The sequence below is a fragment of the Phoxinus phoxinus genome, assembly GCF_949152265.1.
Source record: "Phoxinus phoxinus genome assembly, chromosome: 16".
NCBI classification, from domain to species: domain Eukaryota; kingdom Metazoa; phylum Chordata; class Actinopteri; order Cypriniformes; family Leuciscidae; genus Phoxinus; species Phoxinus phoxinus.
The window spans coordinates 20,763,234-20,790,729 of record NC_136891.1 but is presented as its reverse complement, the minus strand read 5'-3'; the positions used below and the strand labels follow the sequence as shown (position 1 = coordinate 20,790,729).

Here is a 27,496-nt window from a genome sequence, read left to right as displayed (position 1 = left end):
AAAAGTCAAGTTTGAGCACAAGATTTTATTATGTAGATAATCTTCATTACTAAAACATCTAATTACCAGATTTCCAGTGTCGTACATACTGTATAATTTATTTGGCGGGACAACTAAAAATCTTTAAAGCCATTCTTCTCAGTTCCACACTCTAGCGAGTTAAGGTATTTTGCCTTTGTAGGGCACTATAGTTCTCCCTCATGCATCCAGCCCCACTGGTATATGCATCCAGCCATGGTACAGGCTTGGCCGAGGCGGCGTCTGTAAGCATTTCCCACAATCACTCTGATCCCGGGAGTTCTAGAGAGGGTCAGGCGGGATGGGATCAGTCTACTACTTGTAGCCCCGTTCTGGCCTAGTCTGGTTCTCAGGTTTCATAGTGCTCCTTGGAGGTCAGCCTTGGGAGACTCCAAGTTTAGAGAGTTTAGGAGGGACCTTCTCTCACAGGCCGGGGGCACAATCTATCATGTGGATGTCTATCAACTGTGGAAGCTATGGGTCTATCATCCCAGCCAGAACTGTGGAAGCTATGGGTCTGTCATCCCCGGCCAGAACTGTGAGGAGGACCATCTCCCTGAGGACCAGCTGAGACCATTGTTGAGACCAGCCTAAACTCTAGAGCTCCCTCCACGAGGAAACTGTATGCCTTAAAGTGGAATGTGTTCACTTTATGGTGCAGCTGAAAGGGGCGTTTCATTCCCACCCACATGTAGAGATCAAATATTCAAGCCGTTTATCCATTTTCTACCGCTGAAAGTAAAAACAAAAAATCAAAGTTGAGTTTTTCTTCAATTTCAAATTTTTCTGCTTTCAATGTAAAAAAAAAACAAATGATCGCAATGCAACGTACACAAACCAATAATGTTATTATTATCTGGTTTTGTTTTATTTGTAATTTTCAAAATTCTAAACAAAAAAAGTTAAAAGAAATTAAATGAAAAACAAATAGTCTTCAATACCATTCAAAGCAGTTTGCTTTGTACCCACTTGAAACTCTTAATGGACCGTTTCCTAGAATGGTTTTGATCTGGCAGCATCAACCGTTACGTCACGTTAGACTGTCTGCACAGGAATGTGTTATGTAATGCTACCTTTAGCCCCGAGTCAATGAATCCCTGTCATGAGAGATGTATTTGACAACAGCCTTTATGCAACATGACATTATTTGTAAATGAGTCTAACCTCAATCACATTCATAAGGACATTAATGATGTCTAAAACATTAGTAACTCTAAAAATCAACATTCAAACAGGAGTAAAATTGTTCATCTTCCACATGCAGGACTTAAACAAAGCAACTTCGAATGCAAATTTTCATCAAGCGGTTAATTGATCATTAAGATCCAGTACATGACAAATATATGGAAAATATAATAATAATTGTACTTTGTTGAAAAAAATAATTATATATCAAACATGCTGATTTTTAAACAAGTTTCAACTATTTTTAACACTGATAATAACAATAAATGTTTTTGAAGCATCAGATCAGCATATTAGAATGATTTCTGAAGGACCATGTGACACTGAAGATTGGAGTAATGATGCTGGAAATTCAGCTTTGATCACAGGAATAAATTACATTTTAAATATTAAAACAGAAAGCAGTTTTTTTTATTGTAATAATATTTCCCAATATTGCCGTTTTAACTGTATTTTTGATGAAATAAATACAACTTCAGGGAGCATAAAATACTAGCACACTGAGTACTAGTGTCATTTTCCGTCTTTGTAATCTTTCATAAAAAAATAACATCAATTAACAAAAAGCTATACAACTAATGTATATATATATATATATATATAAGAGAGAGTTTCATCCTACATTTTTTTCAACATCGTTCAATTTCCGGTTCACAAATGAACAAAAATGCAGACTTTTTATCTTTAAGCTTAAATGTGTAATTCCTGCACAACAACAGCATCTCCAAATGGAAAAATAATGCATCAGGAAATCAGTGAACGCCATCCACCACATCTCTGCTAGAATGACTCTTTTTGTCTTGCGTCTGCTGTCTGTTTAACCCCCTGTCATTATGCTCTTCATCCCAGCCTGGACTGCAATGCTGCCTTCTTTCCTTCCTGTGGCGTAAACAGGGCGCTATTTAAAGCAACCCAGGAAACGCTCACATCATGGAAACTCGGCTTTACCACCTTCCACACTGACTCTACATTCCAGAGCATTTAGTGCACTCGGGGGAATGACCGGGTCGATACGGACAGCTGATGACCCCGCGGTTTACGCAGGGACAGGGACTGACTGAGCATATCCCAAGCATATTTCAAAATATTTTCTACTTCATTTGTAAAAGTCAGAGTGAGAAATTAAATATATTATGTGACTTCTAGAAGAAAAAAAAGAAGCATTTTCTTTATATTTTAATTGTGTTTTTTTTTCCTTTTCTTCTCTTGTACCTAAAAATCCTCAAAACAGGATATATTTACTTTAGGATCACAACTGATAAAACCGATATGACTCGTTTTAAGAGAATATGTTGAATGATGCTGCGTTTCTTTTATTCCCATTGGAGCCACAGAAACAGCAAGTTGCGTTTTAAGAAAAAAAAGTCACATCCTTATGATTTACGCGAGTGCTTCGCATAAAAATCAGTCTACAGTCTTCTTTCATAGACTACCTAGGAAGTCACGGATAGCCTAGTTACGTTACAAACCGTTCACACATTGGCAATAAAAAAAAGTGATTATTACATAAAAAGTCTTATATATAGCCCTTTTAAGAGAAAAAAAAACCTTAATATTTCATGCAAATATTGCTTCAGGAAAATGTATCCTGTTTTAAGAAATGTTAAATATCTTAACTGCTCCTTTAAAAAAAAAATTTTGGCAAAAGTTTTTTTTTTTTGTGAATTATATTTGTAACTCATGAATTCATATAAAGCATATATACCTGTAGCACAAACTTCTGGTCAATGTAACGTTTGGCAGTGCTTGGCTGGAAGTCTGGATTTTCTAGGAATCGAAGGAAAAACTCATACACCAACTGAAAAAAAAAGAAATGAAGAAACAAAAGACAATTGAATGCTTCCAGTATATGCAGAAAGATATATGACATCTCAGATAATACTACATATTAGGGCTGGGCGATGAAACTGTAATGAAAATTATCACAATATCATTTTCCGATATAATGTTTATGTGCCAAAAGTGGAACGAAACATTCCTACTCATTTGAACTAGGGATGCAATACCGGTATATACCAGCCACCATATCGGTATCGGACAATATATATAATATATTATATCATATAATAACTGTATTTTTTGTTATTAAGCTACAGCATTAGTATGCATGTAGGCTACTGTTATTCATAATACAATGAATGAATGGTTATACATGTTATTCAAATACCATATAAACCATATATTTACATTTAGTGGTATGGTACCACCATTATATTTACCATGGTAGTGAGGTGCTACAGTATGCGTGGTTTTACCTATCAATCTAAATGTATGCTACTATGGATGACCAATAGTTTATTTTAATAAAAGTAGTCCTAACTAAAACAGTCAGGATATGTAAATTTTACCCTATTTACCCTATGGTACTACAATTTTAATAGATGGGATGATTTATGTTCATTAACAAAAACTGTAACAACTCAAGCTTCTGCTACCGTCACTCAACTCAAGCTACTGTCAAATGTGCATTCCTAAGAGGCAAAACTACGGTAACATTATTAATATTGCAGCCTGCGCTGCAAGCTGTGATTAAGATGTGTGTCAAAGTCAGGCAACACAAACCTGTTCCATGATCTGAAACAATATTACCTGTTAGAACACGCAGAAACTAAGAAATGTATTTTTTAAAGATACTTATTTTAAGTGAAAAGGACAAAGTGTAAAGAATTCAAAAATGCTTTGAATGTTCTACTTCAGATTTGTGAAATGTTGAACCTTTTTGGCAAGTGTTTGTTGTGTTCTGACAATAAAAAGTAGTTTAAAACCACAATTGACTGTCTGGTTTCTACAACTTTCATTCAGGGGCAAAAACTGCCTTTAAACGTGAAAGAAAAAAAAGATTTTACGTTTATTGTGATCATTATTTATATCGACTGATTTGAAAAATCGTATGATTTGTTTGGCCATATCACCCGGCCCTAGATCATGTAGCTTAAAAACAAACATTCAAACAAACAAAATGCAAGCAATGTAAATTAACTAGTTTATGTATATCAACAATAATATTCTTTATAAACCTAACAAAATGCTGGTCTTTTAAGTCTTAAAGTTGACTCGTTTAATTTATTTACATGCATTGCTGTCTATGAGGTAAACAAAGTATAATAATTCATAAATATTGACATTGTTAATATGCAAAGAATAAGCCAAAAAACGTCATTTTTCTCCATCTCACCTGCATGTGAGGCCAGGAGGCTTCAAGAGTGGGTTCATCTTCTTCTGGGTCAAAGTCTGGGTTTTCACTGGGTGGAAGTGTTCGGAAAATATTTGTGCAAACCTGTGAACAGAAACAATTTGGACTTTGCTTTGACTATAGGATCACTAAGGAAGAAATTATTATTTTTGCTAAAAACAAATACATTCATTTGAAAGATTGGTGGACATCACATGAATGCTGACCATGGTGGTGATCTCCGGGTAGACGGGCTCCACCAGAACGCCTCTGTTAGTGGACACATAATCCACGAGTTCACTGAGGGTGGCCCGTTTGGTCTCTTTATACTTCAGGTCAGTCACCGTGTCGTAGAAGTCGAAGATTACGCAACACTGCTGTAGTTTCTGCATGAACAGCGCATGCTGCTCTGTGGAAGAGGCATCTGAAACAATACAGAAATATTTTTTATCCTGTACTGTCCAATTCAAATCAACATTTTTATACACAAATGAGAATGAAATCTATGGATTTATCTACGGAGCAAAGCAAAACTATCAAAAAGCAAAACTAATCAGAAAACAAAAAGCACAGCAAAACAAATAAAATGAAAACAATAAAAACATTAAAGAGATGCTATACTTTTAAGGGCAATTCACACCGCACCGTCAGAAGGCAACAGACACTTGGTCGGGTTGTGTCGGATCAGTGCGTTTCACGTCGGAGCTTGTTTCTGCCGACTGAACATGCAGAATCTGAATAAGAATGTCTGAGAAGTGACATGCTGTAGTCTGGCGACGGTCTGAGTCTGTCGGTGTGAATGGGTCTTTACAGCACATGATACTAAATTATCAAAACGTATCTGGACACATCCTTCAGATTTTTCCCTTTATTTTCAATGAAGACAAGCCTGATTAAAAAGATGTTCTTCTTACCGGAACATGGTAACATGACGTATTTAAATATTGCAACTAGGCCAAATAAAAAAAGAAAAATTCGGATTAAATTACATTTAAAAAGCATTTACACGTGACATTTAAATCAACTTGAAATCACATTCTTATTAAAACGGTTGATGTTGCTTTGGAAAAAGCATAATTGGACTATAAGATACCAAAGACTATGCATGCATTGTCTTTGGTATCTTATAGTCCAATTATATTTGAGTGTGTAGTGTGCACATGCACTGAGCTCTCTGAATGCTTGAGTGGACTAGAATGTTGTAATCTACACCGTGTGTCTAATTCCAGTAATCTGGATGAACTGGAGTACGAATGGAGGCCATTCTACAGCTGCGCCGCTCAGAAACAAAATGTTATTGGAGCAGTTCATGTTTAGTTTCAGCTTATACACAGTTGCAATCAAAATTATTCAGTATAGGCCACATAGATCATCACTTTATATGTTTTCCATAGGCTTTATATTGCACATTGTTTGGAGGACAGCATTGGGCAGGATAGGGAATACATTTTTTTATTTTTATTATTATTGATCAAAATTAAAAAAATAAATGTTTTTTTTTATTACAATTTTTTAATTGTAAAAAAAATATATTTTTAATGTTTAATCATTTTTAGATTTTTCATCCGATTAATAAAAAAGTAATAGATTTCTCGATTTATCAAAATAACCGTTAGGTACAGCCCTACATCGGATACAAAATTATCCACCATTCGTCTTTTTATGTGCATTTCTAGAATTTATGAGCAACTTGCCATTCAGCGTTTTTTTATGCGATATCCTAAAATTTGCATAAAAAAAAGGTGTATGGAAACATGTCACTGCTTGCTTCTTGTAGAGAAACACAGTAAATCAAACACAGAGAAACATTCCCACATGCATCCATCGTGTGCAGCAAAGAAAAAAGAAATCTCATCCATCCTACAGGAGTCGACTAAAATGACTAAAGGTCACATGAATAATTTTATCATGACTTTCCATTTGGCTTCAGAGCTCTTAGAATATAGTGTATGAGTCATATGGACTATATTTATGATGCCTTTATGGTCCGTGATCCACATTCATTCCTCATACAGTACGTTTCATATGTAGCGCTATCCTATCGCCTGCAACCCCTGGAGTTCCAAGAAGTACTTCGAAGGATCTTATCTGACTTACATAATTCTCTATAATACCAGTGACCTCAGCTGGGTGAGTGACACATAAAGAGGCTGCAGCGTTCACTAAGGGTCAGAGCTTACTATCATCCATCAAAACCACTTTACCCCATGCAAAGCCTATAAAAGAAGGTATAATATACTGTATATTCCTTGAAATGTAAGTGCCACAGGTTATGGACTTAATTTGAAGTATTGATGGTCTGTTTTCACATGGACTATGGAATCTTGACTGTAATATAGATGGCAATATAGTAAATATGACCCACGTCTACTACAAACACTGTGTACACCAATAATAAATCAACAGGGCTCTATAAATACCAGAAGGACATTTAGTTGACATGAACTTTAACCCGTAAACAGCATACATAATTTGTGGCTCTATGATCAGAATATTCAGCTCAATATGCTACACTAAAAAACAATAAAGGGCATAGGTTCACAAAATATCACTACACAAGTTTTTTTTTTTTTGGACATGCACACTTACATGTATTTGTGCACTTAAATATAAAAAAAAAAATTTACACTAATACTTTTATTCAGCAAGGGTGCATTAGATTGATCAAAATAGGCAGTAAGATTTTTACATAGTTACAAATAGTTATTTTAAATAGTAATAATTCACAATATTACTACCCCAAACTTTTGTACAGTATGTACCATGGTACCATCACTAAACCATGGTACTGAGTACTGACACAGTAGTTTTTTTCTAAGCAAATCTAATGGAGATCAAATATAATACACTAAATGATAATAAAAGCTAAAAAATACAATAAAAAGTCCCTTTAATAAAGCCACCTAAAATATTTTCTTTCAGTTACTCGTGGCTCTTTTTATACTGTATTTTACAGCCAGAGTCGGTCAGCTTCGGGCTCCTGTAAACTTCAGCTCATGATGTTATTCTTGAGAGAACAGCAGTGTAAGCCACTCGGAGCTGGAGGGGTTCAAACACAACACAAGCCTCTATTAATACACCTTATGCAACCGATCTGAATGCCAGTGGCCCTGTCTTTCCCAGACCACTTCTGCTTAGAGTCACTGCATTCACCACACGCCACCATATCAAATCAAGCCAACATCAGAAACGCTCTCATTGATTGCCTTACTTTTATCAGCCCTCACGCACACATGCAAGAACACGCACAGGATGAGTCATTAAATTTGCTGAGGTTCCCATCAACACCCCGGGCGTGTGGTTGCCATGGCGACACGTCCCGTCCCTGGAGAGTGATAATGTCAGTATGGAGAATGTGAAGCTATGTCACGCAGCGTTGCATGCTGGGACGGCGCCTCCATCTTAAGGGGATCTACTAATACTGATATTAATAATACAGATATCTGCACTTTTTGTTTTGAACTTTAAATTAGATTCACATTTCCTCATGGTATTGTTTGCAAGGAAGAGAAGCTTGCATGATAGTTTGATGTTTTCACTATAGTTTTGAAGAATATTGTTCACATGATGATGTACAGTTTCCTAGGGGTGTAACGGTTCTCAGTTTTAAAAAAATGTAACCGTATCATTCTCCACCAACAATTTAAACATTTGCAAAAGAAGAACTCGCACTCATCCGAAGCGCGCACAGAAAGCCGCATCTCAGAGAGCGAGAACATATTGAGTTCTCTTTCAAGTCTTGCGTTTGAAAAATTATGTAAACTCTCCCGTCTTGGCGAGTATCCTAGCAAACAGTCGGTTTCGTCTTAAGTGAACGACAACGTACGCGTGTTAGTATCAGTATTTTGGAAGTCTTAAAGAGACAACAGACTCATATTCCTGCTATCTGTATCAAACAACAAAAGACAAGGAAATCACTCACTGCTCTTGACTCAATAGCTATTGTAACTTTAATAATAAATAATCTTTAATTTATACAGTCAAATATAAAATGTTATTACCTTATTCAATTTCTGTACCTTAAATCTACTGTTAGATACCGGATTTATTTGCATTTATTTGTGTGGTGGCATGTAGTTTGATTATTTTTTTCTATTACTATTTTCTTTATTTTTATTTGACAGTAGTCTTTTTCCCTAAACATACCGAACCGCACTAAAACTGTGACCCTAAAACCTTGATACAAACCAAACCGTGAGTCATTTGAGCCGTTACACTCCTACTGTTTACTATGAAAACACTGTCCCATGCTGGACGCTCGCTGCTGCTGCTTCAGCATTCACAGTAGAAATGTCCAAATAAAAATGTGTTCAATAAGCTGAAAGAAGTTGATCCATGTCTTTGTTGGAAACGTTAAATAGAAGCTTGTTGTCACTGTAAATATTCACTTTCCCGTGGCTACGGAGGGGAATCAGAGATCGTGAGTCACATTCAGCAGACCGGCACCAACACACTGTTTTTGTCTATATTTATTTCAACACACGACAACCAAAATCAAATTGAAGCTTGAAACAGTGTTGCGGTGGCTGTCTGCGAGTTCTGCTTATTCACAAGCCAATAAACTGAGAAAGGTAATGTTTAACCAAACACGATACAAAACTTTCAAATACTCTCAGCAGTGTGATTGTTTTATTGAGTGATATGCATTGGGTTCAATCGGTGACAGAAAAGATTTGCTATCCGGCGTCTTCTCGTCACACCCTCAACCTGCTTCCCTTAATGCTTTTACACGTAGAAAAGGTGAAACAACTTATGACATAGTCCCGATTTCTCCCTGAACAAAGATGTGACCCAGATAGAAAATGACATCTGGCCCAGTTGTGGCCCACATACCGATGACTCAACCCGAGTGTGAATGGTCTGGCAATAGCTAGTATATTTGGGCCTCATCTGGGCTCAGTTCTGGCAGTGGCAAAGGTCACATGGGCCACACAAGCCACAACTCACACTAAAACCAGCAGATACGGCATATTGCTGCCAATGCCATAGTATCTCTAGATGGCATACCTATCCAGGCTGTATCTGGCCCAAATCAATTAAGGAGCCATTGGCTCCTATACAGATTTTTTTTTAAGTGCCTCAGAATAAACGTGTTTTAATTTTGTCATGTGTTGTCACGTCTGCCCTCCTTTTACAGCATCTGCATTTTCATCCATCTTGTGGATGTCCTGGGAACTAAGATTCACTTATAGCAGGAACTAAATTGCTTTTCTATCTACATACAGTCACACATAATTGTTCTTTACACAGAATCTGAACCAGTCACAGACCATCATCATTAGTGATCGACCGATATTGATTTTTTAAAACCGATACCGATAACGATTATTTGCATGTTTACATGCCCGATAACCGATATGCAGAACCGATATTTATTTACTGTTATACTTCTGTTTTTGACACAATTATTACAACACAACTGAACTGAACAAACAATTTTATTTATAACAATCACTCCCTCCTGTTTCCAAAAAAATAAATAAACTTATTTATACACCAATAAATAGAGAAGTCTGAGGGCAAAAAATTAAGTGCACTGTTACTAAAGTGTCTTTGTTTAAAAATAAAAGCTTTGATGAGGTAAAAAAAAACGCGCTTCATGAGGCACACGCGCACGGTCTCTTGCTCCCTCTCTGCCGTGCACGCGCTACGCGGTTTGAAGCAGTCTCTGTCTCGCGGGCGGGCTCGCTCTTGATTCCGGGATATTTGAACTAATTTGAGATTTTAAAAGGCTATTTTGTTGGTGTCCCCTCAGCACTCGGTGGTGCCCTACGCACAGCGCGTGATGCGCCTGGTGGGAGCGGCGGCGCTGATTCGTGGAAATAATAAATAATGAATTTCCACAGGCACAGAGCTGTGTTTATTTAGATGTGTATTAGCGAAATAATGGTTATGTAATAAGTGCTAATATCATTTAGGGTGTTTTAAACAAGTGAATATTGTTAAAAGTTTCATGCAGTGGCCGTGCATGAGCATTCCTGATCATCAACCCAGTCAGTGCTCAGCAATATGAACAAACTTTGTTTACGCGACTAATGGTGAGCGAATACAACAGAGAGAGAATTAAATTCAGCGCTTTTATTTACAACGTGCACTCATTCACGTCGGTTTTATTTAATTCATGTTAAGATACGTCTTTATTGAGACTGGACACAACGTTTTAGGCTGACTCCGTGATTTTTTTTTAGAGCCGCCAAGCTGCATAAATAATTTACATATCAGGCATTTTTGTCTCAAATCTCATTCGTGCATTATGTCTGTTATGTAAAATAAGGTTGAATAATTGAAGCAAAGCAAGTAGTAGGCCTACATATAACCTACTTTACCTGTGCTGTGCACGCAGTTGTTGTTGTCTCGTCTCTCCTCAGACGCGGTGCTGCAATGGCGAAATTCTCAAAACGCCCACAAGATGGCGCCGTCTATCGGTGAATCCGATATTACAAAACCGATACCCGATTATGGGAAGTCAGAATCACTTGGCCAACGAGTATAGCTTGGCCTTCTCCTAAAGCATCTTATAAACAGTCGTGTTGTGTGCGCAAGACATACGACAATCAGATTTTTCTTCATTAATATCTGAGATAAATTTGGTGAAAGGCAGCTTTTCATATGCAATTATATGGGCAGTGTTGAATTTCATTTTTAGCTCCTTCCGTTCTTTCTCATGTAGACGGCAGGTTAAGGACACGGTCTTTGTCTTTTGTCCGATTTTCAAATACTTTATTACTTCAAATAAAGTTTGTAATGTTGTGAATTTAAAGGGATGGTTCGGAATCATTTCAACCTAGGGTCCATGCATAAGGATGTAGTGTAACGACGCCCAGTTCTAGGAATCATGAATGCACTAATTTTGTGTTGGTAGTACCAGTTTGCAACAATTATTAGTTAACACCAAGTAGTCAACACTTACCAAAAAACTTTTTCAGCTACACCGGGTGATCGCGCAAGACTTTTACGGGCTTTTCCCAAATCACGGAAGTGACCTCGACGTCCGGGTTAGCGTTAGCATTTTTATCAGGCAAGTGTTATTTAAATAAACTCCTGATGTACTTATACACTTCCAATGTCTCGTTTTATTAGCACAGAAGGAACCTATTTGTACTACTGAATAAGTTTGGTACCATTCTAGGCATTAGTGGGGTAATTTACGAGATACAACCTTGGATCCATTAGCACCTGCACTAAGCCATTCGACTGATATCTGATTTCTAACTTTCTAAAGTCCGTGTGAACCGGAAGTTGCAACCAACTTTATCTCAGTGTTGTGACGTATTTCCGAGAAAAAAGGAATACTAAATGAGTAAAAATAGTGGGCGTGGCTTTTTTTCCAACTAGCACCTGATTGGATCTAGAAAAGTAGGCGTTTCATTCAGCCTTTCTACTGCATAGACAGTATATACTGGACACAGCGACCCCAAAGGTTTCAACCATAGACAGTATATAAACTGGACACAGCGACCCCATAGGTTTTCAACAGAGAAAAAGGGAAGTCAATTAGAAGCACTCACTTCCTGATGGCTGAGCGTACAGCGCAGGCTTAAACTGAGCTTGACGACATAGCTGTGCCGAGAGAAATCTGAATAATTCCCTTCCGAATCTCGTAGAGACAGAGCGTGAGTATTAGCTGTCCATGAGCTAGCAGCAGATCAACTTTATGACTCTCTATGGGCTTCTCCCTTGACTGTATGCCTCCACGTCCCCCCGATTGCTTGCGAGCTTCTCTGCCTGTCTATACGGTAATTTCTCGACTTGTGCGACAGAGTCGCGTGGTTATGACGCAATCGTTATCGCCTATTTTTACAAAAACTGCTTCTACGGGGCCATAACGTAAGATACAAGGTAAGGGAGCCTTTTATACATTTTCGTGTTTCTTTAGAAATACACAATGGACAAATGGAGTCTTTAAACGCCTCAGATGTAAACTTATTCGCTGTCAAAGTGACACCAAAATGAATCGTAGTCAATGGAATGCTGACAGGTGGGGGTCCGCTAATCAATGGCGGCGCCCGGGGAAGCTTCAGTTTCCGGCGGCTGGATTACCCCCTTGGTCTACTGTCAGTTGGAGAGGCGTGGTTACGGATGTTAAGCAGACACCAAAACCGTCATCAGGGAAGGTCCTCCAATGCAGAGGGGAGGGGCATTTTCAGATTTTGATTAAAGATTAAGAAGCCAAAAAAAACTGTGTGTATTGACTTGCATGGATGAATTGTTCACCACAAAACGATCAATTTAGGCAAACAAAGTAAATATGGTCAACTTTGATATCATGTGGACTTTAACAATGTTCGACCAAGGGGAATAAAAAAGAAAAGGCTTTGGCTGGAGGTCATGGTGCAAAGGACCCTAGGTTGAAATTACTCCGAACCATCGCTTTAGCATTGTAGCTGCTTGGTTATTGGTTCATGGCTTCTATAACTCTTTGGCCAAGACATTTTCATAATCCCCATGGAAAAATAAATAGTTCTGGGACTGGGACCAAGGCCACCGTAAAAGTGGGCGGGCACTGTTGCACTACTGACAGATTTACAGAACTGACAACCACATGACTTCCAAAAGCAAAAATAAGACAGGAAATGTGCGAAAACACAGGTTGAACCATGAAATAAAGATGCTTCCCTTGATAAGAAGAGGCTCGGAGACATAATGTTGACAATTGGTGTTTACAGTCTACACCCAAACACACACACGAGTCTCCCAACAGACAGTTATGGGCCTGCTGTAAATACTTCACTTGGGGGTTATCAGAGACACAGATGGGTAACTTTAAAGCCTGATTAAAACATTCAGGCGTGTTTAATGATAGTTTATTAGTTTTATCTGCTACTTTTTAAACCATTGAAGGTACTACATCGCAGTCTAGGTAGGCAGCTCACTAATGTTTGAGACGGAGCCTGAGAGTCTATTTGCAGGCTTTATCCTCTTACCTTTGAGCTGCGGGAGCGCCGAGATCTCGGGAGCCGCGGGCCTGCTGCTGTTCACCGCGAACTGAGACGAGCCCTGAACCCGCTGTCTCTGAGCCTTCCTCACTGACTTCCGCGTGAATCCGTCCACTTTCTCGGCCGCGGATATCGCCGACATTTCCAAAGCAGGTCTATCCAACGAGCTGCGTTTACAGTGTCCGTGTGAGCCCTAAACGTGTTCAATTCTGACTGACATCCCATTGACTGCGCTGTACATCAAACTCACCAGACCCCATCCAACGACACGCACTGTCGAGGCACTCATGAAGGCTGCATGCTCTCCAAAAACACACAGGTATCCTGCGATGAGAATATTTGGTGACGTGTGAATGTAAACACGTAGTTAACAGTAGTTTTTTATCATTCTGAGCGCCTCAATAAACCTGTTACTCCACATAACACAACTCAAACTCAGACGACACACAGCCAAAACACTGAGTCATGAATATCCAGTCGCTTGACACCGGCTCCATGTAAAACCGAAACGAGGAAAGAGTTTAACGTGAATCCGCCGGGCCGTAAAATTCCTCTGATCCGCTGAACTTCATTCAGCAACCGCTGTTGCGCCTCACTGGGGTCTAAATTTAATAAAGTCCCGTGGCACGCTTGAGAGACAGAAGATTCGTCCAATGAACGCTCGAAAAAACAGTAAGCCCCGCCCATTGACCAATCAGATTTTTGTTTTAATGGTATTTTAGGAAATACAGTCAGAAGATTATGTATCCTTGAACTCTCACAAAGAATAAATATATATTTTATATATATATATAAAAAATTAACAGATACGTACAACATTTCAACGATTGCTCACAAAATAACAGTAAGTTAGCGTTTGTAAGACTTGCCTAGTAAAATGAGTCGGTTAAAGGAACAGTTCACCCCAAAATGAACTCGAAATACAAAAATTCGGAGATAAACAAAACATTGTTCTCCCTGTTCGACTTTCTTCTTTGGAACAGAAAGAGTGAGAATGTTATTGATTCAGTCACCATTTACTTTACTGCATCGTTTTTGATCAAAAGTGGAATGACTGTCATTTTAAATAACATCTGCTTTACAAAGAAGAAAGGCACATGGATTTGAAAGTTTACATTTCTCCGTGAAGAACAATTTAAGTATATAAAAAGGCATATTTTAATTTGAAATGGGTTATAGTTAAAACTGAACTTCAAAGAGATAGTTTAATCAAAAAAGTGTAATTTACTCACCCTCATGTTCCAAACCTGTATGAGTTGATTTCTTCTGTTGAACACAAAATTATATTTTGAAAAATGTTAGTAACCAGACAGTTAAAGTTAGCCATTAACTTCCATATTTTTTTTTCTTCCCTACTATGGAAGTCAATAGCTACAGGCAACTGTTGTCACTAACATTGTTCTTCTGTGTTTAATAGATGAAAGAAACTCATACAAGTTTGGAGCATGAGTTTGAGTAGATGTCAAAAATGTAATTTTTGGCTGAACTCTCCCTTTCATTTCTAAATGATTATCAACTATTATCAACTATTATTCATTATCAACTATGCTGAAGACTTCAGGCAAAAACGATTAAGCAAAACAAGAACTAGTAGAGGATCAAAATACAGAAGCAGAACTGTCAGGTCAAGTCACATTCCAGACAAACCTGCAAATCACGTCAACTTAAAAAAATAAAAAAGAACTATAGTACAATGTAAAAAGTGTTCAAATAATTGTGAAACTCACTGCAATATTGATATTCAATAACTAAAAGGCACTGAGCAAATTGGAAATGGGTTAGTTATGTAAAGTGCTGCTTTACAATCAATATAAAACTCTGAAAATGTGACCGCATGTTTAAGGACAGACATGCTTAAATAAGAGGCATTATACACTAAAATTAAGTACAAACACTTTGCTTATTAGACTTCTGTAAAATTTGATATAAGTCCAAATGCATGTCAAATCGAATAAAGGGTCTAGATAAAACTATTTTCAATGCATCACAGATAGACATGGAAGATTCGGAGAACTTTAGAGTTTAATTATGGTGTCAAACGACTTCATCTAGTTCTGTAATGTTCACAAATGATCATCAATTTGACCCATCTCTAGGAAATGAAACTTATACATTTTAAAACATACAACTAGATTAAAAAAAAAATATACACATTACATACATAAATACAAGTAGGATCTGCATATTTCTTCTTGGTTAGATGCTTTGTCTAATGGAAACATGGACTTAAACCATAGATGTGTCATAAGTTAGACACTTTAATCAGTCTTGGGTTCTTTTCATAAAGTAGCTAGAGATTTTTTTCATAGGTCTGGAGGGTGATGCTTTCTTGTTTGGCGTTGGAGAGATGGCCGTCATGGGACGCGGTGATATTGCGGCCTAAAAAGACAAAATGTGAATTAAAATTGATAATTCAGCCACACACACACAAAAAAAGGAGATACGATTTTAGAGAACTCAGAACTACTAAAAGTTATGGAAGTAAAAGTCCCATTTAGAGTATGTTCACATTTGGCCGGTTTGGTTAGATCAAAACGAACTCTGGTGCGATTGTTCTGTTAGTGCGGTTCATTTGAATAAGTGTGAGTGCTGGCACCCGAACCCTTGAGTGAACCAAACAAGCGGACCAAGATTAGGGCTGTGCGATATGAAAAAAAGAAACATAAAAAATACCATCACGATTCTGAAACAACATTTTCTTACACACGTACTGGTGAGTATCATTTTTTGGAAGCCGGCTTTGACGACGATATATGCAGGCACCATATTTTAGCATAAATGATAAGCGAGGCATTAGCAAACTTTTCATATGTTGCCCAGTTCGCAAAAGCCTGCATTATCGCCTGGTTCGTAAAGTGCCATTGTCTTTGTGCCATGTAAACACGCAATACAGACTTTAACCACTGCACTCACATCTTTTGCAGCATCTCACGCATGACACGGCATTGTATGCTTATCCAGACCAGCGTCTCGTGTTTTAAACTGCAAAAATGCTTTCTGTGTGAATGGCCCCTACTCCATTTTACCACGAAGATAGCTTGACAGGTGTTGAAAATTACCTGGATCTGTGATTCGGACCAAAAGGACAAAGCGAACCAACTACAAGTTCCCAAAACAGATTGAACAATTAGCTTCAAAAGGTTTTTCTTTAAAATAAATTATACAATTATTCTTAATATTTCTTTCTTTATACATAACTGTGTAGCTCACTTTAAGCTCTTAATCAAACAATGCACAAAAAATGTGAAATATTACAAATTAAAAACTTAAATTTGAACACATTTTTAAATGTAATTTATTCCTGTGATCAAAGCTGAATTTTTAGCGTCATTACTCCAGTCTTCAGTGTCACATGATCCTCCAGTAATGAGCAGCAAATATGCTGATCTCTTATTAGTTGTGCTGCTTAATATTTTTGTAGAAACTGATACATTTATAATAGAACGTTCAAAAGTACAGCATTTGTTTGACATGGTTAAGACTCATGGGCGTCGGAACCATTGTATATGGGTGGGACAAGACCCACCCACTTTTTAAGACCAATGATATTGGACCCACTCACTTTTACATTCAGCGCTGTCTGTTCGCTTTTCAGAGCGCAGTCAGTCAAATCCATTAAACTTGAGGATTGCCCTAATGAATAAAACTCCATTTCCGCTGAAATCGCTACACTATATTTCTCAACGAGCCGCAACTGATGAAAATAACCGCCCGTTGTACCCTTCCAGTCAAATATTGCGTTGCAAACATCAATAACAGCTTTAAATTGTCACTGCTGATGGTATCAGCGTGTTAATCCGCGGATAGCAGTGCATAAAAGCTGTGCACGACGTGGAGGCAAAGAACAGGCCGACGTGAAGCGGAGTTTTCTTGTTTAATCAAAAGGCACCAAAATACATGAAATGGCATTTACGCCAGTAAAAGTTTTCTGGGGGTGGACCCACCCAAAATTTTTTGGCTTCCGACGCCCATGTTAAGACTTGATCGTTTATGGCATCCTTGCTGAATAAAAGTTAATATCTTAAAAAAAACAGTGTATATAAATGAATAGGTTTTATAATAAATGTATCTTTGTTTGATCATGTCATGTGCAAAGCTTCATGGGTTATGTAGTTAAATGCCACAAAAAGACAGTCTTTCTCCTATTTTCAAATCAATGTTTGTAATGTTGCAATTCATATAATCTTGGAGTTAGTTTGTTTGGTTCATGGCTTAGAATGCTACTGATTTATCTATGTGGAAAAAAAAATGACTGCAGTGATGTCTTTTCATGCATCTACTCACTGGAGCGCTGTGTGTTCTTGCATCCGGCCGTTTGCTGCTGCCGTTCGGGCTTTTGGGTTGAGTCGATCCTTTAAATCTCTGACTGATCACCGACAGCCAATCATTCCTTCTCGGAGAGCTGTTCTCTTTGCCAGCGCCGGCTTGACCAGTCGAGCAGAGCCTCTCGTCTGTTTGTAAACTGAATAGGTCACCTTTCTCCTCAGAACAGTTCTCTGCGCTCACCGAACTCCTGCTCCGCTTTACGTTGGGATACAATTCAGACACCCCTTCACTCTCCCCTCCCAAACCAGATCTGGCGCAATCACCCGTTTCCAGCCGTCGCTTGGCACGGCGTTCTGATGAAGGGCCTTGGAGGACTGGTGTGAGCACCTTACGGAGAGGAGATGTGCCCTGGTGACCTGGGGAACTGCTGCGGCTGAACCACTGCTGGATAGAGGGGATTTTGGGGCTGCTGAGCTTGGCTGAAGGTGCAGAGGTGTTTGATGGGAGGGGTAAATCAGCACCCGTAGGGGCACAAGAAGCAGGCTGGGGTGAAGCCAGTGAGACCACCCTCTCTGAACCAGGACTTTTGGCTGGAGTGAGCTCGACGGGGCTGTAACGGCCTGAGGAGACAAATCAGAACTCATAAGTACCAACTTAAACCCATCAAGATACCAAATATTGGAATTATGAATTTAAAGGTGCATTAAGCAACTTTTCATGTTAAAAATACCCGTTTTCTAACCCATACATGCTTAAATAATTGCCTGATGGGCTGAATGAGCCCTTCTCTGATCACTGAGATTGTCTCTATAATCCTGTAAAATAAATAAGAGGGATTCGGGCCGGATTTTAGACTGGGCATGACGTCATGCGCGTTCACGGCACGCTCACATAGCTATGTCTGGCAGGTTTGTGTATTCGCCGGCATTCTCCGTAGAAGATGGATTGTAAGAAACCTGCTTGTAGTTAATTTCAAACACCAACGCAAACTCCACGTAAGATTAAAAAAAAGAAAACTTTTGTCTAGTGCGTGCACATCTCTGGCTGCAGTTTCGCTTGCCGCCAGAGGTGGCATAGTTCTGCAAAAACTCAAAACAAAAAGAATATTGCACTATGCACCTTTAAAGCTAGGGTAGGTAATGTTGGAGAGCTAGCCAGATTTGAAAGTGGCACCTCTTCTAAGCTCCGCCCCCTCCTGTCACTGCTCCGTCCAAAGCTACGCCCCCCCCCCCACAAACATGAACACGCATCCACATTTGGAGTCAGCTGCATGTGATGCGCGGGTTGATCCAAAATGAGCGGCTACCCGCGGTTACGAGTCATCCAAAAATATTTTTAATGATATTCGGGTCGCGGCCGGTCTGGTCGTTTGAAATAAAGATGCCAATTAAACCTTTGTAATTTATATAGTACTAGACACAATGTTCTATGAAATACACAGGTCTACACTTTATTGGCTGAATAACTGCGCGAGGATGACGCACGAGCTCAGTCAAAGATGAAAGTGGGAAATCCTTATTTACCTGAATGTTGAGCGCGTTATTAACTTTTGAATAAAAGCTGACGCGGGATAAAATGTCCGATTTCCCAACTGAGCAATGGCATTGTGCCATTTTAATCTACTTTTAAACGCATATAGCTCAGTAATGTCAGTTTTATGTATTTGCTGAGAGGGGGCGGGGTTTTTGTTGGGAAAGTCGGGGGAGAGACGCACACTTCGATTAGACTGGATAAACACATGCAGCATCTTAATTGTTAAGAAAATGAAACTAAATAAATGAATAAATCAAGCCTTTATTACAAAACACTAGGCGATATCATACAGCATTCAGAAAATGCGCACCCCTAGTTCCTCCGTCTACAGCCCAATGACGCTACGATGAGCATTTACTATAATATTACAATTTAAAAAGAACAGTTTCCTATATGACTAGATTTTAAAATGTAATTTATGGTGTCACATGATTCTTTAGAAATCATTCTGATGTTTAGAAAACATTAATTATCAATGTTGAAAACCGTTGTGCTGCTTAATACTTGTGTATGTGATCATTTGAAAGTTTGGGGTAAGAGTTTTTTTTTAAGGAAGTACTTTTATTCACATTAAATTGAACAGTAAGGTGACAGTAAAGAGATTCTCAAGATTACTATTACTAGCGTTACTAAAGATTTCCATTTCTAGTTCTTTTGAATTTCATTTATCAAAGAATCCTGAAAAATGTATCAGTTTCCACAAAAATATTAAGCAGCAAACTGCAACATTGATATTAACAATAATAACTGACCATTACTAATTAAGTACCAATGATAACCGATCACGAAATTTGCATTTTAGAATGATTTCTGTGAAACTGAAAATTTTGGTTTGCCGTCACAGGAATAAGTTGCATTTGTTCTTTTAAATTGCAATAATAATTTTTCAAAATATTACCCTTTTTTGTATTCAATATTATATTTAATCAGATAAATGCCACCTTGAGCATAAAAGGCATTTAAAAAATAAAAATAAAACCCTACCAGGTGTTCTGGTTGGTGACTGGACTTTACGAAGTGTCCAGCCTACGATGTTTGCGTCTCGGTTTGATGAGTTTTCTCCATCTGGTCTGCGGTTCAGGCGCCAAATCCTAACAGTGTTGTCATCAGAACAGGAAGCGATCTGCAGAGAAAACGAACAATATCAAACTTTAATTACTGTCCATAAATCCAGATACTTTTATTTCACGTGCACTTAAAAGTGCTAACCTTGGTGAAATCAGTGGGGCACCAGGCCACTGATGTGACTTCCTGACTATGGCCCTGAAGCATCATGGGAGCTTGTTTTGGGTCTGAAATCTGAAACAAAAGCAATCAAGAGTTGTGTGCAGATAGTGACTACAGATGTTCTCAGGCAGACTTTAATGTACTTCGATCTCTAATTTTCAAAGTTATTCATTACCTTCCATATGTAAGCTTGATGGTCACTGGAACCACTGGCCAGGAACTGGTCATCTGGGCTGACACTGGACTTCACATAAAATGAAGAGTTACTGTGGCCATTGAACACAGCAACTGTGAGAAAAAAAAGTAAAAGCATTAGCCTCAATAGCATCTATTTTTTACATGCCTGACAAAAACAGAGAAGGAAAACAAATATATCACACAAAACAAGTATTAAATAATAAATTGACATTACCTGGAGTGGTTTTCAAACCACTGATATTGAACATGTAGATATTGTCATCTGTGCAGTTGGAGAACAGTCTGGAGCCAGTAGAGTCCAGTGACAGACCAGAATATCCTGCAGAGGAAAACAGTGAAAACTCAACCGCTCATTACTATTGGCCCAATGCCTGAGTGGACATGTGCTGTGTACCTAGTTTGCGTGTGCAGGAGCCTGGGTAAGGATAGGTCTGTAGAGGGAGGGGGTTGTGGAAGTAGGCAGTGTAGTTCTTCCGCAAATCCCACATTTTAATGATCCTATGACGAGAACAGAATGTTATTGGGAAATGTCATCTCAGCACATCAGCATTTGAATTACAGTTAGAAATTAAATTTAAAAGTCTGACTATTATTGTGTGACCTCCACAGATGAAAAGTTCAGAATCATGTATAAAACAAGCAATAAGAAGAAACCTGTACAAGACTGCATTATGCACTCACCCGTCAACTGCTCCCGAGGAGATGAGCTTGTTCTCGTCGCAGAACAAAACCACTGTCACGCCCTGCTGGGAGTCCTACAGGCAGAACCGCTCTCAATTAGCAAAAATGTAACTTGCACGGTATTATCTTTAATACAAAGATTGGGGTGTGTGATATTGACAAATATGTCAATATTTTAAGGGATTTTGTTGTTAACAATGATCAGATTATTATTTTTAATTCTTAAATATGAAATAATTCTACATTTTTAAATGTTAACATTGATTTTTACCTTTGTAAGGGCAATTTGTTCTTACCTAATTAAATGTAGCTTATGCATAATTTATTATGTCAATTTATTACATTTAATCAAATTCAAGTAGAATAATAAGACACTATAGGGCTGTTACCAATCAAATCAGTATCAATAAAATCCTATTTTATAATGCAGAGGAAACAGAATGGCTTCTGAAGTGCCATTTACATGCATTTACGATAAAATATTTTAAAATTGAAAAGACACTAACACAAAACTAAAACCGCCAGACGGTGGCGGCAAGTCAATGATAATGAGTGAGTCATTGAATTAATAATTCAACCGATTTAGGGCTGATTCATTCAGTAAAGAAGCACCGCTGTGTGTTGCTCAGAGTTGCTGTGGCTTAGTTTGGAACTATTTTTGTCGGCGAAAAGGCGCAAAACTGGCACTATTATGTAATGTCACTTAATCGTTTATTAAACTGTTGTATAAAATCAATATTGCATTAGCAATAATGCTAATATTTTTGTGATTGCTTCACTATATCATATGATTAGGGCTGTCACTAATGATTATTTTGGTAATCTACAAAATCGGTCCTTTATTTTGATTACCCCGATATTTATTTAGGTAATAAGACAAAAAAGCAAAAAATAGCCTTAGCCTGGCCCTGTGGTGTTACACTTACAGATGACCAAATCCTGGTTTAATATTGGCAAAACGATATTTAATTCAAATGTTAACTTAATCTTTAATATTTGGCAACTTCTTTAAAATAGAAATGCTACAGCCACTGAAATTTTTTGAATAAGAAAATCAAAACATGCAAACTCAAAGCCAGGGTTTAGACTTATTTTGAAATCGCGATGAACAGTTAGCATATTTAGAAACATATAATGATGTGTTCTCCTGTGTTGGCGCAAGTTTATAAATTATTATCCTTACAAATCTGATGAAATGGCGCACATTGCGTTCCCAGATAAACGTTATAAGCAACCCAAACTCACAGCACATGAAGAGATGGAGTTTGAGACGCTTCACGCATGTAAATGATAACAGTTCATGTGGAGGCAGTGGAGCAGCATCTGTGAAAGGAGCCGCTCTGAGATGCGTAACCTACACCCGTGTAAATAATTAAAGCACGTAAAAGCATAATCTGTGCTGTAGTAGGTTTTTAAAAATTTTAACACATTGTGCAGCCTTAGAAAACTGTCTAATAAAGCAGTTTGTGGATTCTTGTTCGTGGAATGCACCCCGTCCGGTATTTTGGCGGTCACTCGACACGGGTATATTGCACTCGAAGAGAACAGAATACTCAAATTTATTCAAGGAATCGTGACAGCCCTACATATGACATAAATATAGCCTAAAAGACAAATATTCATAGATGGGCATTTTAAAGTAAATCACACAGTGAGAGCCTGCACTCTAAATGCGCACGTTCAGTAGTCTAACCTAAACTGATCACGCAGTGTGTTTTTGGAAAGTGAGGGACAAACTCAACGTCAGATTTAACTAGAGATGCTCCGATCAGCATTTTTGGGGCCGATCACCGATCACCAAAATCATGATCTGCCGATTGCCGATCATAGAATGGCAATAGAATGGGAATCTTTTATCCATAATCTAGCAGAGTTTGCACAATTTGTAGAAATTAAACTACCGATAACTGAGGTGGCAAGAACAATTTTTCTGGAACAACCAATAATGAAAAATCAGACAAAAATTCATGAAATCACTTTTGTAAGTCAAATTTAAGACCGTTTTAAGACATTTTAAGATCATAAAGATTGAAATTTAAGACCTACACGACGCATTAACCAGCAAATAACAAATAAAATTAGCATCAATATGCACTTTTTGTTTACATAAGCATTAAAATAATAACATCAATTATGGCTAGATTTTAAAAGAGTGTCTTGCAACATGTTATCTACTAATATGTACAAGTGCAAATAAAGTTGACAAAAAAAGGTTTTCTAAAAAGATAAACCTCATATTTCAGCCTTTAAATGATTTTCTTATAAAAAGAATGAGTCAAAAAAAGATCAATTACTGACATTTACAATGCACATTAGCTTATATTTTATTATTAATAGTAAAATTCGGTCCGATTTTCCCGTGGCGTCTGTCGTTGCTATGCAACCATGCACTGCGCTCTCCACAATGACAAAGAAGTTTTAGTAGCCTTTGCGGAATTCTAAGTTGATATTTCTTCATCTCGCTGTGCGTGGAAAAATGGCCGCATCACTTCTATAATGAGCGCGCTTGCCGCACACCTACATTTGAAAGAACAAACTTGAGCGCGCAAAAGACGCGATATGTGAACGGCCCCTTGGCGAGCTCCCTCCAGTCAGGCCACGAGCTACTGGCCGCGCGCAAGCGCCGTGTTGGAGACCCCTGCTCTACAGCTCCGCTTTGTAGGCTACGACTACCTTTTTGCTACTTTGTAATGACTCTCTGCGGCCAGCGTTTCTAAAAATGACTTTTTAAAAACTTCCAGACGGGAGAAGAACTCTTGTTGCCACTGGCAAGCTCCGGTCTGCTGTTGTGTGCCCGTGCGCCAAGCATGCAGGTGGAAAAGAGTCGCGCGAGTAATTTACGTCACGTGATCGGCTTTTTTGATCGCCGCTTTTGGGGTACGCCGATCAAGCTATTTTTAGCCAATATCATTTAGATCATGATCGGCGCATCACTAGATTTAACATCATTAAAACAATTAGGATATTATCATAGATTATACATATCGCAGACACCTAATCACAGAGAATTATAATGGCTATGAAATACCCCAATACCAAAAACAGAGCAGGTTGTTTGACTCACCACAGGGGGCGCCATCCCACGTCTCTTCTTGTTTTGAGGTGTATATCTTTCAGGTTTCATATGAGCACCACTGATCTGTTTTACTTGCCTGTAGAAACCATCTGTGATGGATGAAAAAAAAAAAAAAACATTTGTGAGCTTTAGAAAACATTTATATTATCAAGCACTGGTGATCAGAATAATAAATAACCTTTTTTACTGCATCTTGTATCCCAAATCATGATGTTCCCATCTCTGCCTCCAGTGCTAAACACAGCTGTAATGAGAGAACAAGCCGTTTAAAAAAAATAGATAAATAATTTCTAGAAAAGAAAATAGCAAGTATGCAGTGCACATTCAGTCATGCCTATTATCCAGTGTTATTTTTAGTATACCGGTAGTTTCTGTATTATCATACGTGTTTGACTTTTCATTTTAGATAAAGTTAATAATTTTGGGTTTTATACAGTCTTTTTTTTATATTTCTATTTTGCTTTATTTTTATTCCCGTTTCAGTAATTGTAGCACTTCAACTTTTCAGTTAGCTGTCAAGGTGCTTTTACACAAGTATGCCTTAATTATTGGCAGTGAACAATTAATGCATCAAGAAAGATGTCGCTAATAGTTGATTATATCTGGTTAATGTCACACCGTAAATGAGTGCACTGCATTATGGGATACAGTATCGGTATACTGCACATGGCAAAAGTAGTTGGTCATTTCATGCATATATAATTTGCATTATGAATAGAGTACAGACACTGAACAGTGTGCAAATTTAAAGGGCACCTATTATGGAATTTTGAAATGTACCTTTCATGTAGTGTGTAACATAGATCTAAGTGAACAAAAACATCCTGCAAAGTTTGAAATATGAAAGTGCACCGTATATAAAGTTATTGTCTTTCAAAAGTAAGAGTCGACTCGGAGTCATTTTTATGAATCGTTAGAAGACCGAAGCTTTTTCTCTGACTAGATAACGTCAACTTGTCAAGTTATTTGAATACGATACGCCCACTTATTGCGCTCCAAGGCCAGGGAAAATATCATGGCGACGAGACGCTGTGTTCTGAAGTGCGACTCAAAAGCAAACTTTTTTCATCTGCCCAAGGAGGAGCATTTGAAGACTAAGTGGCTACAATTCATATATACAACTATAACTATAAACTTGGATTCGCGAGCCGCTGATATTGAAGGAAGGAAGGTTCAGTTCCAAGTGTATTTGCATCAGCTTCCTCCTCCGTATCACAACCTGTAAGTGTTATTAATAATTGTTGCTTTTATGTTTTATGTAGCATGCTTAATTATTTTGTTTGTTGTGTAAGCACCGTTTAGTTTTTTAGGTATTCAATGACAATTGTATTGAGATATGTGAAGTGTTTGTCGTTGTTTTCGGAGTTGTCTTAAAGAATAGAGTAATACCTCGTTGTAACGTAACTGCATTTTTTTTTTTTTCACGTTATGTTTATGCATCGGGCTAATGCAAACAAAGACTGATTGTGCTTTTACAATATGAACTCTGGGCTATGCTCGCTAACATAACATTAAATTCTTGATCTTATTTTTAGTTTTTTACTACAAACTACAAAGCAGTGGACTATAATCATTATTATAACACGATTTAATTGATAAAAGCATCATTGAACTCCGTATTATCTCTGTAAACACTGCTGGGTCATCTGACCAATCGCAGATTAGCGTCGCACAAAGGAGGGGTTTGGAAAAATGAGTCGTTGAACGAATCATTTGGGAGTCGGTGAGCAAATCAGGTAAAAATAAATGCATATTATACGACAACAAAAGTGTTTTTTGTCATTGCATGCATGTAAAACTGTTGTTGGGGACTCCCAAAACAACATTAGGAACATTTTAAATGTCATAATAGGTGCCCTTTAAATATAGCTGTAGTGTCATGTGATCGGTAGAGTTAGTTACCTCTCTCTTGCTTGGAAAAAGCCACAGATTTAAGACTGCATTGATGTCCTTTAAAAGTTCCCAGCAGGTCTGCAGTGATAACATCCCACAGACGGGCGGTTTGGTCACCAGAGGCGGTTACCTGTAAAATAATATCCCCATTTAAAGCAATACTAAAACAGAGGACTTAATTTAGTCCAAAGCACTGTCTGAAACCATCATTAAACAGAAGAATCATGCACAACTCACCAAGCTGTTTGTACCAGGAACCCAGGCAATATCAAAAACAGCATTATCATGAGCCTGCCACTCTGCAAAAACAAATGTTTCACGAATATGAATAAATTTTATGCTTTACAGAAGTAGCCAGTCTTGAATTTAGGTAACGTTACCAACCTTTCAGGACAGATCTCTGTTTTTCACCAGTATTAAAGATGGTCACAAACCCTTCTTCATTTGCAACAGCAAGACTGTTCTGTTGGCCAGGAGCTGAGCATTGCAAACACACCATCGCAAAGATTACTCATTATACACTGGTGTGTTTCTGACTACATACGAACTCATTGTGGATGTTTAATTTAGCGTGTACCTGAGGAAAACGTGCATCCGAACGGCGGGACAGCAGCAGCTGAGGCTCCATATGAAATGTGTTCGTCCTGTCGCGCGCACTGATACCCGTCCAGCAGGGAGGACAGCGGATAGCCTCGACGCTCACCTGCTTATTAAAGCATGTTTTAGTGAGTAAACAGCGCAAAACATAGATTACCACTGACATATCTTAATAGCACTCACCATTGAACCGTCTTTTTATAACTCCTCGATCAACAACATGGTGAAAAAGAGTCATTGCTCCTGCAGGATAGACGTTTCATTCAGAAGTGGTCAATTTCCCGCGAACAATGAAAAAGCGGCGAAGACGAATTCCGCGCGAGATTGACGTTCGCTGTTCTGATTGGTCGGTACGTCAGAAAACCGGAAGTGTTGAGGCGCAGAGAGTGTAATGGCTGCTGGTTTACAACAAGGCTTGCCACCCTATTGCCACCAGAGGCACTCTGTGGCCCGGGACGTGCCAAATATAACATTTGCAGTTTTTTTTAGTTAGTATCAAAAATAAAATAAATAAATAAATAAATCCCGAAGCATCTATTGTTTTTGAATTAAATTTGACAACTGTTTATCACATTTTATGGAAGCCTATTTCCGCAACATAAGGGAAAAAAATTATTTGGTAAATCATAATTATTATGATGACATAAAAGGTCGACATTATGGCAGTCATAATTATGAGATTAAAAGAGTGAAATTATGTCATAGTCGTAATAA

The 27,496-nt window shown here is 38.1% G+C and overlaps 2 protein-coding genes across 4 annotated transcripts in view; both read right to left on the bottom strand.

Annotated features, from left to right (window-relative positions):
* Positions 1 to 13,939, bottom strand: part of ppp2r5a (protein phosphatase 2, regulatory subunit B', alpha isoform) — a 40,235-nt gene extending 26,296 nt beyond the window's left edge. The window contains exons 1-5 of one of the 2 annotated variants that reach the window (XM_079639122.1): positions 13,562 to 13,939; positions 13,300 to 13,478; positions 4,603 to 4,799; positions 4,379 to 4,480; positions 2,909 to 3,001 (exon numbers count right to left, since the gene is read on the bottom strand). In XM_079639122.1, the coding sequence (XP_079495248.1) occupies positions 2,909 to 3,001; positions 4,379 to 4,480; positions 4,603 to 4,799; positions 13,300 to 13,453 (546 nt within the window). In that variant the 5' untranslated portion in view covers positions 13,454 to 13,478; positions 13,562 to 13,939. Of the gene's footprint in view, positions 1 to 2,908; positions 3,002 to 4,378; positions 4,481 to 4,602; positions 4,800 to 13,299 lie in introns of both variants that reach the window. The other variant, XM_079639121.1, reaches the window with a different exon arrangement.
* A 160-nt stretch (positions 13,940 to 14,099) lies between these two features.
* dtl (denticleless E3 ubiquitin protein ligase homolog) lies at positions 14,100 to 27,224 on the bottom strand. Of its 2 annotated transcripts, none has more exons than XM_079639120.1 (15): positions 26,966 to 27,224; positions 26,763 to 26,888; positions 26,570 to 26,662; positions 26,423 to 26,484; positions 26,195 to 26,315; positions 24,471 to 24,536; positions 24,281 to 24,381; positions 21,217 to 21,290; positions 20,930 to 21,033; positions 20,750 to 20,854; positions 20,513 to 20,625; positions 20,320 to 20,409; positions 20,095 to 20,233; positions 17,596 to 18,197; positions 14,100 to 15,690 (listed from the first exon to the last, which is right to left on the bottom strand). In XM_079639120.1, the coding sequence occupies exons 1-15, from the start codon at positions 27,018 to 27,020 to the stop codon at positions 15,574 to 15,576; spliced, it is 1,968 nt and encodes a 655-aa protein (XP_079495246.1). In that variant the 5' UTR covers positions 27,021 to 27,224; the 3' UTR covers positions 14,100 to 15,573. The 2 variants fall into 2 exon arrangements, with proteins under 2 accessions (XP_079495246.1, XP_079495245.1); XM_079639119.1 differs by having other exon boundaries at positions 14,314 to 15,690; positions 26,763 to 26,891; positions 26,966 to 27,139.
* Positions 27,225 to 27,496: the final 272 nt, after the last annotated feature.